Here is a 19,662-nt window from a genome sequence, read left to right as displayed (position 1 = left end):
GCTAACAGATGGAAAATGAGTGGAACTTTAAGATTAAAATACACGTATAAATAACTTTTCTCAAACATGGTTTCTGTCATTACAGTTAGTTATTGTCAAGCTGTTTTCTGTAAAGTTTAGTTTTATTTAGTAATTTGATTCTAAAAAGATGAGTGATGAGTGATCAAGAAGAACGGGGGGAGTCACTGAACTTTCCAAAGCCATGACTGTCTACTTCAGATCAACACAAGAATCTATTCTGCTGTGGACTGTACCCACCTGAGGTTTTTATTTTTACATTCTATCAGCAAAGTTAAATATGCTTTGTGGTTAGTAGATAGGATGTGACATCGCAGCTCAACCAACCAGGTCGATTCTGCGCATGCCTTGGCTGCACCAGCGCAATATCTCAGCAACTATCAAAGTGGTCTTTTGGCCTGACTTCTCGCAATGGGCAGAAATGAAGGCACGCCGTTCATTCTTTATACAGTCAAGGATAAAGCTGACAACACAAAACAACATCCGCCCTGCTGGTTCATGGAATTTTGAGCAGAAGAAGATATTCTCATATTCTTCTTATTCTCAATTTTTTTCAGTCATAAGGCATAGCAAAACAAGCAAATGTGTAAAACTTTTTCAAACTGATATTAAATCAGCTTTTTTTAAAGGTGTGTTGTAATTTGAAGCCCCTTTACTCAATTTAATTCACCTTATTGAACTGTTTGTTTTTAATTGTTAAACGTGTTTGCTGTGAGGTTTAGTTAAAAGTAAGACTGGATATAACTATATATAAAAGCTGCTCTGTGACGATGCTCTGCAGGCGCAGTCTCGTCTGAGCGAGGCGTCTCAACGCTTGGACCTGCTGAGGGACTCTCTTGACCAGCGTCTGGCAGAGCTGCCGGAGGACCATCCCAAAGCCAACATCATCAAAGAGGAGCTGGTCCTGGCCTCCTCTCCTGCCTTCAGCTCTCGCCATGGTGCCCCCTACCTCCACAACCAGTACAGCACCCTCAACAAACCCTCACCTTTGACTGGTATGTAAACAAAGCTGTGCAGAAAAGATGAGGAAGCTAAGACTATATACACTAAAGATTTCCTAAAACACATAGAGACAGACACTACATGGTTATACAAATTCTTACAAAGGAATGTTTTTATGGTTATTTTTAACAACAAAGGAGCTCAAGAGCTTAAAGTAAAAAGTTTACATTACTTGGGTGTTGACATGCTAACAGTGCAACAGTGGATACTACAAATAAAGAAGAAAAATAAGAAACTGGAGTCTCCAGTTAGTGTCTGTGAAAGCTGAGTTTTTCTTTCTACTTTCTAAATCATACAACAACTAAAGTCAAATTATTACATCTCACTTGGTATAAAAAATATATTTTTATTTAAAGTTATCACATCCTGATTATAATGTTTGATATAAAATATAATGAAATACCTCTACAGTAGTGCTGGTTTATTTATAACATGCAGGGTTCCCACGCGTCCTGGAAAACCTGGAAAACAGTTGACCAGGGTTAGGGTTGTGATTAGGGTAAGGGTTAGGGTTATGATTAGGGTTAGGGTTAGAATTTGGGTTAGGGTTGTGATTAGGATTAGGGTTAAGGTTGTGATTTAGGGTAAGGATTAGGGGTAGGGTTAGGATTGTGATTAGGGTTAGGGTTGCGATTAGGGTTAGGGTTGTGGTTAGGGTTAAGGTTGTGATTAGGGTTAGGATTAGGGTTAGGGTTGTGATTAGGGTAAGGATAAGGGTTATGATTAGGGTTAGGGTTATGATAAGGGTTAGGGTTAGAATTAGGGTTAGGGTTGTGATTAGGGTAAGGGTAAGGATTAGGGTAAGGGTTATGATTAGGGTTAGGATTGTGATTAGGGTTAGGGTTAGAATTAGGGTTAGGGTTGTGATTAGGGTTAGGGTTGTGATTAGGGTTAGGGTTAAGGTTGTGATTTAGGGTAAGGATTAGGGTTAGGGGTTAGGGTTACGATTATGATTAGAGTTAGGGTTGTGATTAGGGTTAGGGTTAGGGTTGTGATTAGGGTAAGGATTAGGGTAAGGATAAGGGTTAGGGTTATGATTGGGGTTAGGATTGTGATTAGGGTTAGGGTTAAGGTTGTGATTTAGGGTAAGGATTAGGGTTAGGGGTTAGGGTTAGGATTGTGATTAGGGTTAAGGTTGTGATTAGGGTTAGGGTTGCGATTAGGGTAAGGATTGGGGTTATGATTAGGGTAAGGATTAGGGTTAGGGTTAGAATTAGGGTTAGGGTTGTGATTAGGGTTAGGGTTAGAGTTAGGATTGTGATTAGGGTTGGGGTTATGACTAGGGTTAGGGTTAGGATTAGGGTTAGGGTTGTGATAAGGGTTGTGGTTAGGGTTGTGATTAGGGTTAGGATTAGGGTTAGGGTTGTGATTAGGGTTGTGATTAGGGTTAGGATTAGGGTTAGGGTTAGGGGGGTTAGGGTTATGATTAGGGTAAGGGTTAGGGTTAGGTTAGGATTAGGGTTTGGGTTAAGGTTGTGATTAGGGTTAGGGTTGCGATTAGGGTTTTGATTAGGGTTATGATTAGGGTTAGGGGGGTTAGGGTTATGATTAGGGTAAGGGTTAGGGTTAGGTTAGGGTTAGGATTAGGGTTTGGGTTATGATTAGGGTTAGGATTAGGGTTAGGGTAAGAATTAGGGTTAGGGTTAGAACCAGAATTAAACTTAAGCAAACAGAACCAGAACCAAACTCATGCAAAAAGAACCAGAACCAAACCCAAGTAAACCCGAACCAGACCCGAACCAGAACAGAACCAGTACTGAACCTGAAATGAACTAGAACCAAACCAGAACCATACCAGAACTGTACCAGAACCGTACCAGAACCGAACCGAACCAGAACCGAACCAGAACCATACCAGAACCGTACCAGAACCGTACCAGAACCGAACCAGAACCGTATCAGAACCGACCCAGACCCGAACCAGAACTGAAACTGAACAGAACCGAACCAGAACCATACCAGAACCGAACCAGAACCATACCAGACCCGAACCAGAACCGAACCAGAACTAAACCTGAACCGAACCAGAACCGTACCAGAACTGAACCAGAACCGAACCTTAACCAAACCAGAACCGAACCAGAACCATACCAGAACCGTACCAGAACCGAACCAGACACGAACAAGAACTGAACCAGAACAGCACCGAACCAGAACCGAACTCAAGCAAACAGAACCAGAAACAAACTTGAGCAAACAGATCCAGAACCAGAACCAAACTCAAGCAAACAGAACCAGAACCAAATTCGAGCAAACAATATTAAAGTCCACAGGTTAGCATTGAGAAAAATGTGATGCCTCAGCTTGGATGGTCTGAGACGATTTCTCCTCTCAGTGAGTATTTGCCGCGGTCTTTAGGAAGACTCTTGGAAGGAACATATGTAGCCAGGATACACAGCCTCCCCTCCATCACCTGTATCCTATATCCTCACATGTGATTGGCCGCATGGCCGCCATGTTGACCAATCAAAACAAAGTTCTGCTGTGAGCAGAGCTGGGGCTCAGCACTGTGAGGGGAGCTAAGCAGCGAAAGGAAAAAAAAATGGGAGCCGGCTCTCTCTCGATGCAACCGGCTCTTCTGATGACACATCACTTATGTGTTTAATCTGTGTTACAGTTATGAGGGGGCCTTGGACAATTTTCTCAGCTGTAAGGGGTCCCTGGCTCCAAAAAGTTTGAGAATCCCTGCTGTAGCTAGTAGGAGTGCAAACTCCCGATAGTGAAAACAAACGGGAAAAAAGAGCGACACAGCTGCACAGAATCTCCACGCTGTAGACATCGCTGATCATAATAGACATCGCCATGCAGGAAGACAGTTTACAATTTTTTTAAATCTCTGAGAGATCTTCAGCGTCTTTACACCGGTGGGATTTTTTCAGAGTTTACGCTAACTCAAATTAAAAAACGGGACATTTGCTTTGTTTTATATCGATCACTTAGCAGGAGGAATATCATGATTAAGCAGGTATATTTGGAGTTTGAGTTGAGTTGAGAAACATTTGTGGCCATTTTTGTCATTCAGTTCTATTTAGGTCATCCTCTGATCATTATTATTATTTATTTATTTCAGTAAGGCAGCTTCCAGATTCCTTTGCAGGCTCTTTTGTTTTTTTCTTAGCTCATTTTATGTTTTTTGAGAAAAGAGAAAGCTGAGATGCTGCCCCTCATTGTTACTTGGTTGCACTAATAAAGTGAAGTGCTGTACATCTGTGGTTGCATTATTCTATTATCAATTTGCCATAACTTTTAAGCATGTAAGAGATGATTTCATTGACTATAGACTACAGTCATGGCCAAAAGTTTTGAGAATGACACAAATATTACATTTGCACAAAGTCTGCTGCTTCAGGGTTTTTAGGTGTTTTTGTCAGATGTTTCTATGGTATAATGAAATACAATTAGAAGCATTTCATAAGTATCAAAAGCTTTTATTGAGAATTACACAGAATTCATGCAATAAGTCAATATTTGCAGTGTTGAACCTTATTTTTCAAGACCTCTGCAATTCTCCCTGGCATGCTGTCAGTCAACTTCTGGACCAAATCCTGACTGATGGCAGTCCATTCTTGCAGAATCAATGCTTGGAGTTTGTCAGAATTTGTGGGTTTTTGATTGTCCACCCGCCTCTTGAGGATTGACCACAAGTTCTCAATGGGATTAAGATCTGGGGAGTTTCCTGGCCAAGGGCCCAAAATCTTAATGTTTTGTTCCCCGAGCCATTTTGTTATGACTTTTGCTTTATGGCAAGGTGCTCCATCATGCTGGAAAAGGCATTCTTCATCACCAAACTGCCCTTGGATGGTTGGGAGAAGTTGCTCTGGGAGGACGTTCTGGTACCATTCTTTATTCATGGCTGTGTTTTTAGGCAAGATTGTGAGAGAGCCCACTCCCTTGACCGAAAAGCAACCCCACACATGAATGGTCTCAGGATGCTTCACTGTTGGCAAGAGACAGGACTGATGGTAGCGCTCACCTGGTCTTCTTCGAACAAGCCTTCCTCCAGATGCCCCAAACAATCGGAAAGGGGATTCATCAGAGAAAATGACTTTACCCCAGTCCTCAGCAGTCCAGTCCCTGTACCTTCTGCAGAATATCAGTCTGTCCCTGATGTTTTTACTGGAGAGAAGTGGCTTCTTTGCTGCCCTCCTTGACACCAGGCCTTCCTCCAAAAGTCTTCGCCTCACTGTGCGTGCAGATGCACTCACACCTGCCTGCTGCCATTCCTGAGCAAGCTCTGCACTGGTGGTGGCCCGATCCCGCAGCTGTAACACCTTCAGGAGACGGTCCTGGTGCTTGCTGGACTTTCTTGGGCGCCCTGGAGCCTGTTTGGCAACAATTGAACCTCTCTCCTTGAAGTTCTTGATAATTGGATAGACGGTTGACTGAGGTGCAATCTTACTCGCTGCTATAAACTTCCCTGTTAGGCCCTTTAGTGCAATGCAATGATGGCTGCACGTGTTTCCTTGCAGGTAACCATGGCTAACAGATGAGGAACAATGGTGTCATGCACCATCTTCCTTTTAAAGTGTCCAGTCACTCAATCATGACAGATTGATCGCCAGCCTTGTCCTCATCAACACCCACACCTGTGTTAATGTGTGTGACACCTGTGTGTCATTGAAATGATGTTAGCTGGTCCTTTTGTGGCAGGGCTGAAATGCAGTGGAAATGTGTTTTTGGTGATAAAGTTCATTTTCAAGGCAAAGAGGGACTTTGCAATTTATTGCAGTTGAGCTAATCACTCCTCATAACATTCTGGAGTATATGCAAATTGCCATTATAAAAACTGAAACAGCAGACTTTGTGAAAATTAATAGTTGTGTCATTCTCAAAACTTTTGGCCATGACTGTACATGTCTTTCAATGTAGACTTCCACTGAGAGGAACATATTAGACTATTTAGGAACTAAATTTAGACTGTCATACCAGCTTGATCATCAATGAAAATGTCCTGGAAATGATCTCTGGAAAAGAGTGGGAACCCTGAACATGACTTTGCATGCAAAGTACTTCAAAAGACATACAGTATCGATTAAAAGGGACTTTAAGCTTAAGTTCTCTCAGTAGCAATGTGGTTTACTGTGTAAAAACAAAAAAACGTGTGCTGCACACAAATTCCCCACATTGTTTGATTTTAATCTTTTCAAACCCAACTCTGCCTAGAAGAAGAACTTGTGCAGATGTTTAGTTATCTTAAACAATCACAGCAAATAAAAGACCTGAGACTTTACAAGACATTTTTGTTCTTGCATTACTAACAACGATCCATATTCCCACATTTAGGTTCTATATATGCACTCAGAGTCACAACATGTACACTATGATCTTATATGGTTACGTGTGTTCAGATGCACAATGGCTGTTCACTGATTTTCCAGATAATTTCAAGATGCTTATCCTGAGTGTTGTTTGTTTCTATTTAAAGAAGAGGACATTGCAGTTTTGAAAGGGCACATTACTTTGTAAATCAATTAGTAAATGTAGATCTATTCTTGTACTCAAAGTTTTTTCTTTTGTGTCTTGTCTGGAAGTACTTAGCTAAGTTGGGAGAAGTAAAGCTCTGTTGTCTTAGGTTGATGTGCCTAACTTGTTTTCTTTTGACTTCAGGTACCTTACAGGTGCAGGTGCTGGGCTGTGTGGGCTTGCTAGAGGTGGTCCCAGGTCGTAATAAAGCGACGGCTGTCATGCTGCCATGCTACAGCCCCGGTGACACACGCTCATTCATGAGAGGTAGCAAAGGACTGTACGGCCGGAGCGGCTCAGTCAGCGGGAAGACGCCGAGCAAAACAGAGGAGCTCAGCTGTAAGTTTGTTTTATTAGTCAGATGATGTGTAGGGCTTAGTTTCTTGAACTAATGGGAGGTATGAAATGTTTTTTTAAATGGTAATTGTTGAAGTAGTAAAGAAATAAAGAATAAGTCGCATTTATCTGCATTTACCAAAAATGTTTATTTTTCAGTCACTTTTTACTATCTCTTGCAGTTTATGTATCAAATCCTTATGTGCATTTGAGATAACTGTCACCTTCACTTTGCGTTAGTGAGGTAAAGTCCCATAGTGCTCACAAGCAGCATCAGCAGATTTCACTGAATTGCCTCAGTACCCTGAGTAGGCACTTCATAACCAGCTTTCTTTAAGGTCTTGCAACTTCTGCAGAGTCTCCAAGGAAATTAATGACAACCATTAATCAATACATAGCTTGTATTATTGAAGCGTGACCACAGAGTGGCTCTAATTTTCACAGCAGTCAGGGATAAAGTGCCAAGTGCTGTATAGGAATGTCACCTATAGAGGGTATTAAATTTGCTGATGTGTGTTCATATGTGTGTGTGCAGCTGAGGTGAGTGCTGTGTTGAAGCTAGATAACTCAGTGGTGGGTCAGACCCCCTGGAGGACTGTGGGAGAGCAGGCATGGGACCAGACCTTCACTGTGGAGCTGGAAAGGGTCAGTACATAAACACGATAAATGCATACAGTACATTTCAGTATCATACCAGCATAGTCAAACTGCCTCTCAGTGTGTAAGCATTATTATGTGTGTGTGTTTTAGTCAAGAGAGATGGAGATTGCTGTTTACTGGAAGGACTACCGCTCGTTGTGCGCTCTGAAGTACCTGAAGCTGGAGGAGTTCCTGGACAACCAGAAACACACAGTTCAGCTGGAGCTGGAGCCTCAGGGCTTGTTGCTGGCTGAGGTACACAGACATACACAGATGTACAGACAATCAAATACACACCAACACAAACATACACTGACAAACTCTGACATAAACAGACTCCAAATTAAAATCTCTTGTTAGCCCATTATACTATTGTCAATGTCAATGATCTTTCTCAAACAAAGCACAGAGTTATGGTTTTCAGTCAAACGTCACCCATTTTCACAAATACTAGATCATACATCTGGCATACGTGGTAATAGAGGATTTTTTAAATATCGAGGTGGATCTTTTTAAAGTACTGAAGTGGATTTTGAAGTGGAGTGCTGGTAGAACTCACATCCTTTACTTTTTGATAACACTGAGGAAAATTAAACTTTAACAAGGTAAAGTCTTGTATTCAGTTTAGTTAGTATTACCATTGAAAGTAAGTCAAAGCTCATTCAGTGAAATCCTATTGGAGTCTATAGTCCCTGTCAGTAGTATTACATATTATTTTTAAGATGAATATTACTCTTATATCGATACAGTTAGACAAACAGGGAAACTTTGGTAAAATAAAGAAAGGAAAACGGTTATGTCAGTTTTTCTTTCAAAGAGTACAGAATGTTGAGGTGCTAAAAGAGAGTTCAAGTTCAATAAATGTATGTGTAAGAGATGTCAAATCATAAGTCATCTTGTTTAATAGTTGTGTTCTCAATATCAGTCCAAATAATTGTGTTTATGATTTAGCCATAACCAAGCAGCCCTAGCTCCCAGCACTTCAGGACTGACAAAGCTATAATGACCTCTCGAGCATCCACATCCAGATGTTGATTGATCCCAAAACTCATCGCACCTGGAGTCAAACTCTGATTTGGGGCTGCTATAAAATCCCCTTGGTTCTGTATCACTGTTGGTTGAAGTGGCCTCAGTTGGTCCTGGTCTGGCTGAGCTCACTGGAGAGCTGCAAGTACTGATCTGCTCACCTCAGTCCACTTCTGATGCTCTGTGTGACTCCACTGATAATTTTCGGAACTGTTTTTAATCAAAAATTACATAATTGGTGAAAGTAAGGCTATCAACAATATCTGTGGAAAAAAAACACTGATTAAAAAAAGGGAAACAAACCAGTTAAGGGATATAACAAGAAAGAAATGACAGCCACATGCCTTTGTATACATTACACTTCAAGAGCTATAAATACACTCATAGACATTGAAATGTACACACACACACACTTACACACAGACACACACAGACACACATACACACACGCGCACGCTGTCACAATCACCTGTGCTGAAAAACACTGCTTTGATACATCACACTTGAAAGGTTTGATCGTCTGGGTTTGATGTCCAAAAAAATACTGTGTGTATGTGTGTGTAGCTTCTACGTGTTTCATGTGGTGTGTGTGTTTGTGGTTTTTTTCAGGTTACCTTCTTTAACCCTGTCATAGAGAGAGTTCCCCGCCTTCAGAGACAGAAGAAGGTCTTTTCTAAACAGCAAGGTGAGGAGAGAGAAGAAAGGAGAGATACAAAAGTTTAGTGATCCTGAAAACCGTCTCTAATCCACAGGTTTACTGATGTTTTCCAACAAATGAACAAACAGCCATGTTGACATTCATTTTTAATTTGATGAAAAAATAAACCACCAGTTGAAAGAATTTCTGCTGGTGCTCAGTATAAAGTCTTACTCTAGGTCACAGCACCATCTAGTGGTGAAAATAAACCTGTTCTTGTTGATAATCAGAACAAATAAAGAATGCATGTCATTGAAACAAAATGTAAGAGATAATAAAACCATATGAAGAGCACTTGAACAGAGAGAAAAAACATTGAGAGCCTTGAAAAATTATTTAGTCACTTTCAGGAGTGAAAGGATCAATCATCATTCTGATCATGTACATTTTGTATTATTGTCTAATTTCCACTACATTCAAGACTATTCTGACTGTAATTTATACTCCCAAGGATATACTTTTTTTTTTAAATGCACTTTTCAGTTTCAATTGTTATGAAATCCAGACACTTCAGTGCTTTTAGGAGAAGTCAGGAATTAAAAAGACAGGTGCTCTCAGATCTCCAGACTAAAAATAAAACTAATAACAAAAAATGTGGCTAACAATTGACCATGGTGAAAATGTGTTCCCTCAGAGAGAGTGTGACTAATTTATTGTGATCTGTTTGCAAACCTACAGCATTGACTCTTGATGTGTGTTTCCAGGTAAAGCCTTCCTGCGGGCTCGTCAGATGAATGTGGATATCGGCACATGGGTGAGGCTGCTTAGAAATGCCATTCCCACCGCCAACAATTCAGGAACCTACAGCCCCAACGCACACAGCTTGACTCTTAACTCCGGGTGAGACACACACACACACATAGGGACACGACACTTAGTTGAATCAGACAAACACTGACTTCTGTGTGGATTGTTTGATAGTCAGTCAGACTGTGCTATCAAACAAGGCAGCTTTCCTCAAACCTTTTATCCTTGTGTTTCCTGGCAAAGTTTAAAGCATCTGATGCTTTCTCTGCCCCACGTCTAACAACACCCCTGTGCGTGTGCGTGCCTGTGTGTGTTTGTTCATGTGTCCGTGTGCATCACTGTGTTTGTTTGTTGGTTTGTTGGTGTCTGTTTAAATTTTCCAGGGAGGTCTCAGTGGAGAAGTTGAGTTTGGACAGCGACTCTCCAATGAGAGGCGATTACAAGAGAGACACGGACACACACACCCCGGTGAGACAGACAGAGAGAGAGGAGGCGCAGGATACAGGGGAGGTGTGGTGAAAAGAGGAGGGTTCCTGTAGTAGTTTCAGCCTGTGAGCAGGAAAGAATGAACATAAAATCAAGCTTCAAGTAAAGTGTTGTGCTTTAAACATGAAATGAGTATTGATGGAACTTCTTTAAAGAAATCATCATATGGATCCAGAAAAGTGTCTTTATCACGATGCATTTATGTCAAATCAGAGTAATCCAAATAAACATTTTCATCTTGCCAATTCTGTTCATGTGACTGTTGGACTGGACATTTTCTGAAAGCCCTGACAATATAAGACTTGGCATTTCATAATACAGATGTGAAATATGGATGCTTCAATCCAGCCAGGCGGTTAATGTAATGCAATGAAAAGCAAATTTAATAGATTTAGTGTCACTGCCCGCTATTTTTAGTTGTCACACAATGGAGTAAGTGCCCTAAGTTTTCACACGGGACTTCACCATCTCTACAGTCTGTATGAAGTAACTGCTCCGTATCTGCAAATGTGAAGTCCAAATTCTGTCACATTCAAACCCGTGTCGTGAAATCACGTGTGCCTTGTCTTTCCCTCGTGCATCCTCTCATCTCTCTGTCTCTGTATGTCTCCCTGTGTCTTCTCCTTTGTGTTTGTATCGCCTCATGTCCCTCATCAGGACCGACCTCCAGTCATCGAGCCCTTCTCCCCTCCAGACCTCACCCCCCGAGTGCCCTGTCCGAACCTCGTCTATTGGCAGGTACACAAACATTCACTATTACGCCCTCATGCATTCGTCTTTTACCTGTGTTGTTTTTCTTTGAATAGTCACTATCCTTCATCATGGTCCTCTTCACAGTAACATTTTGATTGTTTCATTGCACAGGGGTCAATGAAGGTGTTCATGATGTGTGAATTCCATTTTGCTGTAACTTTTCCTTATTTTGAGATCTCAATGTAGTTTGTAAAAGAGGCGTGTCAATTAGCATGAGAATGCTAACATTTAAAATGACTCCCTCCATCCCTTCAGTTCCCATATCAGCCACCACAGATATGGGTCATATGTAGAGCAGTTTGTTTGATTGTATGCAACAGCATTGACCAAGGCCTTTATATTTTGCATTGCTTATCTATTTGTCCGTGTACTTGTGGCTGTGATCATTCTTGTGAGTGCAATATCTCACGAAGGCCGTCGAGGAATCTCTTTGAATTTAGATCAACCTCCCACTGGGACTCAAGGATGAACACCATAACTTCATATTTATTACGTTAAATGTGATAGTTTCATGCATATGTCATGAAATTAGGTGAGGATGCTTTAACCAAAAGGTCAAAGGTCAACATCACTGTGACATTAAAATGGAAAAAAAAAACATATTCTTGTTCCCATCCTGTTATTGTGAGCACAATATGACAAGAATGATTGAAGGGAATCTTTTTCAATTGGCACAAACAATAGCTTGGGCTGGGATATGACCTGAAGAATAGATTTTAGTGCTTGAAAAAATGTCTCTGTTCTTGTTAGCTCAAAATCTCAGCAAAGTAACAGGTCAGTCTTTTGTTGTGGTGTCTTCTGTAAATCCTGCAGCTGACTGTGTGACTATTTGTTCTCTCCAGTAAACAAAGGAAAGGTCCTCTGTCTCTTCAGGACTTCAGGATGATCGCTGTGTTGGGCAGGGGACACTTTGGAAAGGTATAATATTGCCAATGTACTTATTCCAGATAAACTTTTAACTTGCGTAACATACAACACTCCAATATCGGCACCCTTTAAGGCACTCGATGGCAGAAGAACCACAAAAAGCCTCAAACTGTACAGTCAGCTCCTCTGGACATCAATTTATTCTGATCTGTTTCTAAAAATAAGGGAAAGGCAACCAGAAAATAATACATCTGTGAATATTTGTGAACTCAGTTTTTGTGATCTTGTGCCAGTGTTTTCAAAGAATAAGAAAATTATTATTTTCTCACATCAGGATTGTAAATAGGGAGGGTTCATTTGGCAGGTTTAAATCATGTCGGAGGTCGGACCTTGTAATATCTTTAAAACACATTCTTCTTCATTACACCATCAAACATGCATATGTAGAAGCACTCTTCACTTGTAGAGCTTGAGTTTAACAGATTGGTTGTTGGATGTTTCTGTCTCTAGGTGTTGCTGTCAGAGTATAAGAAAACAGGAACAATGTACGCAATCAAAGCTCTGAAGAAAGGAGACATCGTGGCTCGGGATGAGGTGGAAAGGTGTGTGTTGTTACTCACTGTGCTCCTGCGTTTTATAAATATGTTGTTAGCTTGAGCTCTAATGATATATTCACTGTATTCAATCCTTCATGCTATGTTAATCAAAGTGATTATAGTTCTTCTCAATCAAGATAAGAATCTAATTATGCATCAATGATTAATTTTTCCCTCCAATCTTTTCACATCTTCTGCATCCTCCCATCTTCTCCACACTCCAACCTGCAAACTTTATTTTCTCTTCTTCTCCCTGCTTCTTTTCTTTACTCTATTACCCCTGCCTCCCCCTCCTCCTTCGCACCTCTTTATCTCCTTCCTCCCGCAGTTTAATGTGCGAGAAGCGCATCTTTGAGACCGTGAACTTATCGCACCATCCCTTCCTGGTCAACCTATTTGCGTGCTTTCAGACTCCGGAGCATGTGTGTTTTGTGATGGAGTACACAGCTGGAGGCGACCTCATGATGCACATCCACACAGACGTCTTTACAGAGCCTCGAGCAGTGTATGTAACATTTGCTCAGAAAGTGAAAAACTGTACTGGTAATAAATGCTTTAAAATTATACTTCACCTTAGTGATGATTTAAAAACTGCATATTCCAATAAAACAAAGCTCCCATTGGAGTATATAACATCCTGACAGTGGGGGATGAGTGTTACAAAGCATATTACTTAAGTTGAAGTTCAGTGATAGAGTTTCACTTCTTATAGTGCACATTTGTGTAGTGAAAGCACAACTGTTCAACCTTTGTGCCCTCTTTCTGTGGCATTAGTGAAATAGGATGGATTCAAAGGAATCCACAGTTCTACAGTGGAAATAAATCTATAGTTCAACCATAGCTAATGGTTCATGTCTGGTATTTCCAAAGAGTTTGGAAACTTAGGGAAACATCATCTTATTTTGCTGACTTCTGAAGACTCACATTAGCTACAGCTGACCTTCAAAGTATACTTTTATACAGAACGACGGACTGTGGATTGTGTCCTTAGTCTCTCAACCTGTGATCCTGAGAAAGGATCTTGTGTGGCCATGGGTTCACCATGTGACTGAAAGGCCTTCAAAGAAATACATTTTTTGTGGTGTCCCTTCATCCAATATGTTGTTTCCAAATGACGCAGATTTAACTGTTAATCAAAAAGCCAGCAGCTTTGACATTTAAGGCAGTGATAATTATTGTTTTTATGGGTTGTATTATTTGTTCAGCTCTGCCCTAATAACTGTAATCCCTTCATTTTCAGGTCAGTAATGATGTTTCTCTGATTTGACTTCAGGTTTATGCAGCCTGCGTAGTTCTTGGACTTCAGTCCTCCATGACAATAAGATTGTGTACAGGTGAGTGAATGTGAAGCAGCTGAGGAGGAAAAAAATTTATAAATAGTGTTTTACTAATGTGAGTTCAGAAAAGAACCGAGCAGTAAGCATGTCTGTAGACATTCTTTAGTCATCTTTTAAATCTCTGTTAACTCTTTGTGTTGTCTTTGTGAAAGGCTGTGAAGAGACACTGATTTCCACCTACATATTTCCACTTCCCCTCTCCTGCAGAGACCTCAAGCTTGACAACCTGCTGCTTGACACAGATGGTTATGTGAAGATCGCTGACTTCGGACTGTGTAAAGAAGGTGGATAATGATGCTTCTGACAGATGGGCTTATATGATATTTCATTTAACATCTTAAAACTGTGTCTGCCTGCAGCACTTTGCAAAGCTGTCTGCCTCAAATATTTTATCTCTCTGCGTCTGTGTGTAGGAATGGGTTTGGGGACCGGACCAGCACGTTCTGTGGGACTCCAGAATTTCTGGCCCCAGAGGTGTTAACAGACACGTCGTACACCAGGGCAGTGGACTGGTGGGGACTCGGGGTCCTTATCTATGAAATGTTGGTTGGAGAGGTGAGAATAACTTGTTAATTTATAACTTAAAGATTTAACATTGCAAGTTTGCTGAATGCATTTTTAAAATTTGTAATATGGCATGCCTGTGCGTGTATCTAGTCTCCATTCCCAGAAGATGATGAAGAGGAGGGTGATGACAGTATAGTGAATGATGAAGTTCGTTATCCACGCTTCTTGTCTACAGAGGCTATTGGCATCATGAGAAGGGTAAATGCACACACACACACACACACACACACACACACACACACACACACACACACACACTCCAACTTTAACACTCATGAATAGCACAGAAAAGTGACAAACTGTTATTTTCTCACAGTCACAGAGGTCACACATGTACATGCTGTAATGTTGTGTGGTGTGTGTGTGTGTGTGTGTGTGTGTGTGTGTGTGTGTGTGTGTGTGTGTGTGTGTGTGTGTGTGTGTGTGTGTGTGTGTGTGTGTGTGTGTGTGTGTGTGTGTGTGTGTGTGTGTGTGTGTGTGTGTGTGTGTGTGTGTGTATTGTTGATAGCTGTTAAGAAGGAACCCAGAGAGAAGACTCGGCTCTGGTGAGAAGGATGCAGAGGAGGTGAAGAAGCAGCCTTTCTTTAGAGTAAGTAAACTTTTTATGCATTTTTTCCCCCTCGAGAGCACCATAAAGTCAAATAAACACTTAAAGCTGGGGTTGGTAATCAGATTTAGATACACTTTTTGTTATACTGGTTAAAATGATCTTATGTCTTGATGGCAATCAATACATAATGTGTTCTTAAAAAAGAGCGAAGAAAAGCTGCTATCTGCAGCCTGAGTAAACCGGGAAAAACAACAACCAATCACTGTTTTTTTCGGTGACAAAATTTTAAACCATTCAAATCCCGTCCTGCGTTCTGCCCGCCTCCTGCGCGTACATTTCCCCGGCATGCACTCCGAGTCCCCGTCCCCTGCCGCTGCTTCCCCTGACTCTACTGACTGCCCCTCTCGCTCGACCTCGGGCCTGTCCCCTCCGACCCGATGAGGTGCTTTGCTCAGGACCTGTAGTCGGATCAGTCGTTTTGGAGGAGCTCTGAGGGAGGAGGGGAGGGGTTAGACCGAGTCATGAGGACATGCTACATTCAAATTCATGCTAGTTTTCGAGACTGCCAACCCCAGCTTTAACAATGATAATGTGGAACGTAACTTTTACTTTTCTGTGGACAACTGAGGTATTATAGCAAACATATTTGAAATTATTTTAAATTTGATGTTATGTGATAAATAACTGAGTGACTGATCCATAATTGAAGCAGAGGTGAAAACGCAGATGCAACAATGCTTTAACATACTCTTTGAAATCTTATCCATATCTCTCTACACTGCCCCCCCACCTCAATCCTTAGTTAATGGGAATCACCAACATCTGTGTCCAACTACACCCTCATTCCAAAAAAGGTTGGGATGCTTGTTAAAATCTGAAAAAAAATAGCAGAAACAACTGCAAATCATGTAAGCCTATATTTAATGAAAATAGTGCAAATACAAACTATCAAATGTATTGTTTTGTAAAATATATATATATTCTAATTTAAATGTATTTAATTGCTAAAAAAAAAACACAGCTCTAATAATCGTTAATAACGGTTCATTTGCAACAAATTGGTAACAAGACCGGTGTACAAAGAGCATTCCAAGAGGATTAGTTTCAAAACTATAAATGGGAATAAGTTCACCACTATGTGAGAGACTGTGTTACAAATAATTAAGCATTTCAGAATATTTCCAAGCTTAAAGGTGTCATATCATGGAAAAATCGACTTTTTAAACAGTTCTCTACCTGAAATATGTTTCCCTGGCATGTCTACAAACCCCCCAAGAATGAAAAAAATCAATTCTGCCCCTGTTCTGATTTCTCCACCTTTTGTAAATGTGTGTGAAACGAGCTGTTTCAGACTTCCGTGTTTTTGTTACTCACAACAATATCCGGTCTGTCACGGAGTCAGAGCTCGGAGCTTGTTCAGCCCATAGACTATATAAATACAACTCAAACCCTCCTCGTTTTCATTACCTGCACAAATGTGCTAACAAGGAGCTTAGGTGGGAGGCATACTAGTTGTAGGCTGCCTTAATAAACACAAAGGTCGGTTTTACTCCCCATTTGAAGATCTAGGGGATGATTTTTATTTTTCATGGAAAAGTGCTAGCGCTAGTTAGCATAGCTACATAGCTACATGTCGTAGCTGTAGCTGTGTACCAAGACACACGTAGACATACTGACAAATAAAACAACAAGAAACACTAAATCTGTGACCAATCGTTCAGAAAGGTCCTGCTGCAAGCGCCTCTCCGTCAGGATCAGATTCTGGATCAGATTCAGAGGGTTGAAGTAACGCGATCTGTGAGCAGCCGTGTATATTCAGCCAACATGTAAACTTAGATCACGAGCTGGAGAGCCGAGGGCACATCCACTTCCTGAGGGGGCGTGGTCAGAGGGAAAACAGACTGTTCTGAGGAGGGCTGAAGAAGAGGGTTTTTCAGGCATGCCAAATCAGATTTCAAAGTGTTTTTTTGAGCATAAACTTTAAAGACATGTTTGGGGACCTCTAGACCAATATATATTAATGAAAAAAGCGTCATATGTCACCTCTAAAATGCATAGAATTTGGGGAATTCTCATTAACTGTATATGATATGATTAAACGATTCAGAAGATCTGGTGACATCTCTCTACAAAAGGGACAAGGCTCATAACTCATATTGGATGGCTGTGATCCTAGGCCTTAGGCTGCACTGTATTATAAACAGACGTGACGCTGTAGTGGAAATCACTGCATGGGCTCAAAATCACTACCAAAAACCATTGTTTGTAAACACAGTTGGTCACTTCAACTACAAATCCAGGTTAAAAACTGTACCATGATTCACAGAGGACACCAACATGTTCCAGAAATGCCAGAAACTTCTCTGGGCCTGAGTCAATTCAAGGTAGACTGAGGTGAAGGGGAAAAAATCTATCCTATGAGCAAACAAATCCAAAAATTTGACATTCCTTTTGGACGATCTCTGTATTGATAACAAGTAAAGTTCAAAAGCCAACATCCCTGATAGTATGGGGATACATAAGTGCCATGGCATATATTGTAGAAGCTTACTGCATGTGTACTTGTGTCATCTCCACAGAGCCATTTCCTGTCCTGAGATCTCCTCTAACTTAATAATGACCTCTGTTTGTCTTTTCTCCCCTTTCTCCCTCCAGAATGTAGACTGGAGGCATTGCTACAGAGGAAGCTGCCCCCTCCCTTTGTCCCCTCCATTCGCAGTAAAGAGGACGTCAGCAACTTCGACGAGGAGTTCACCACTGAAGCGCCAACACTCACGCCTCCCCGGGAGCCTCGTGTGCTCTCCCGCAAAGACCAGGAGAGTTTTGTGGACTTTGGACTACGTCTCTGACCTCTGCTAGTAAGCTAAGAGGCCGGCAGACAATGAGGAATGTTTTTATTTTGAAGGCTCCATGGCAGTTTTGTCGAAATAGACCGACTGTCTCCGTTGACTCTCTGTTAGTTACACTGTGAATGAAGTGCGAAGAGACCTGCAGATGCTCGTCTTTGTTTTCTGTGTCTGCAGCATTTTAACGAAGGAGGACTGAGAAATAAAAGCCACGTTGGGTAGCTGATGGGGTAAAATGTTCTATCACAAAGGACAAACCAAGCTCCCCTCTCCCCTATCATTGTACAACACACCAGTGACTTGTGTGTCTTTGCCTTTAAAACACCTCCTCCCATCCTCTTATGTATCATTGTAGTCACATGTGCAGCTGTGAGAGGAGGAGCTTGCTGTCTTTTCGTACTGTTGACTGTTTTTGGGGTTGCTTAAAGACCTTCTATACCAATGCCTTACTTACTTGTATTTGATCCACAGAAAAGCATTTTGTTTTGTTCTGTGACCCTCTGTGTGCAGGACAAACTATCCAACGTGCTGCAGAAATAACTTTAAAAATGGATCTCCTTTGAAAAGTTGAAATAGTGTCATTAATAGTGTAACTGTATACGGATGAAGATGATGTTCAGTCATATGAGGCGAAATATGAGTGAACTATTAGGACAACAACCACTACTTCTTACTTTTGAATTACTTTTTAAAATGTTGTGCTGCTTGGAATTTAATTTTCTGCAACAAATGTTAAAGCATTTTTGTAAAGTGGTCATATTTATTGACAGCTGACTCCACAATGCATCGTTTAATGCCAACCACATGATTTTTGGAATTGGATATTCAAGTATTGTTGGTAATTTGGTAAAAACTAGCAGACGGATTAATCACAACCACCAGCATTTCAAATATTTGTTGCAAGCAGTTTACTGTACTGTAATTTAAAAAAGAAAGAATGAAATTCGATTACTGAGACTGCTTATGTACACATTCATTCAGTGGTCTACATGCTACTGGAGTTTTTTCTGAAAGAATTCTACATTGTGGTCACTGCAGGGGTTTTTTTTCATCAAAATGATCAAATCTTCTTTGTTTCAGCCAAAAACTGATTGACTTCTTTGGGATTTAGTGAAATGTCTGTGACGCAGAAAGCACAACAAACCTCATTAGTTACTTTCCCACAGAGAAGCTTTTTGGAGCTGAGCTTTGCCTAAGAGTCCCAGCTCACTTTTCTTCTTGGCAATACTTTTCCAAATGAACATCTGAGTGAAACAGAAAAATAAATGTTGGAAAATATGAGTGAGTGTGACAAACTTCCATAACACTTTAGCATTCTGAGGTACAGGAGAGGTTTGTTGTAGAGCTGTATGTAAGATGGTGTGGCTTTTATTATCCTTTGTATGACAAAACAAAATCATGTGAGAGTATGAGATGACTTATTTTATAAAGAAAATATGGAGTGAATTTTTCTGTCTGTCTTGTTGTGGAAGTTTCATACAGACAAAGAAAGTGGTCAAGTTAAAATACAGGTAGGATAAAAGTTTTAATAAGAAATATTGGATCCAGATTTAGACCACTATTACATCATCATATGCTGCCCTTTACAATTGTGATTACTCTCAGCAACATATTGTCTTTTTCTGCTTATCATTTCAGATCACATAATTTTAGTCCCAAAGCTCCCGAGAGTATTTCACTGCTTATGACATAGACTGAAATCATTATCGTTGCCTCAATAACAATTAGTCAC

General features: G+C 40.8%; 1 protein-coding gene across 1 annotated transcript in view; it reads left to right on the top strand.

Annotated features, from left to right (window-relative positions):
• pkn1a (protein kinase N1a) overlaps positions 1-19,376 on the top strand; it is a 66,934-nt gene extending 47,558 nt beyond the window's left edge. The window contains 21 exon segments of the mRNA XM_034687601.1: positions 800-1,013; positions 6,628-6,822; positions 7,355-7,464; positions 7,570-7,713; positions 9,094-9,169; positions 9,886-10,021; positions 10,312-10,396; positions 11,072-11,116; positions 11,118-11,152; positions 12,010-12,085; positions 12,545-12,636; positions 12,959-13,139; positions 13,904-13,934; positions 13,937-13,964; positions 14,175-14,251; positions 14,380-14,522; positions 14,625-14,732; positions 15,043-15,123; positions 17,740-17,749; positions 17,752-17,918; positions 17,920-19,376. Of these exon segments, the coding sequence (XP_034543492.1) occupies positions 800-1,013; positions 6,628-6,822; positions 7,355-7,464; positions 7,570-7,713; positions 9,094-9,169; positions 9,886-10,021; positions 10,312-10,396; positions 11,072-11,116; positions 11,118-11,152; positions 12,010-12,085; positions 12,545-12,636; positions 12,959-13,139; positions 13,904-13,934; positions 13,937-13,964; positions 14,175-14,251; positions 14,380-14,522; positions 14,625-14,732; positions 15,043-15,123; positions 17,740-17,749; positions 17,752-17,918; positions 17,920-17,943 (2,058 nt within the window). The 3' untranslated portion in view covers positions 17,944-19,376.
• Positions 19,377-19,662: the final 286 nt, after the last annotated feature.

This window comes from Notolabrus celidotus, chromosome 7 (genome assembly GCF_009762535.1).
Source record: "Notolabrus celidotus isolate fNotCel1 chromosome 7, fNotCel1.pri, whole genome shotgun sequence".
NCBI classification, from domain to species: Eukaryota; Metazoa; Chordata; class Actinopteri; order Labriformes; family Labridae; genus Notolabrus; species Notolabrus celidotus.
This window is presented reverse-complemented; position numbering and strand designations above follow the sequence as displayed.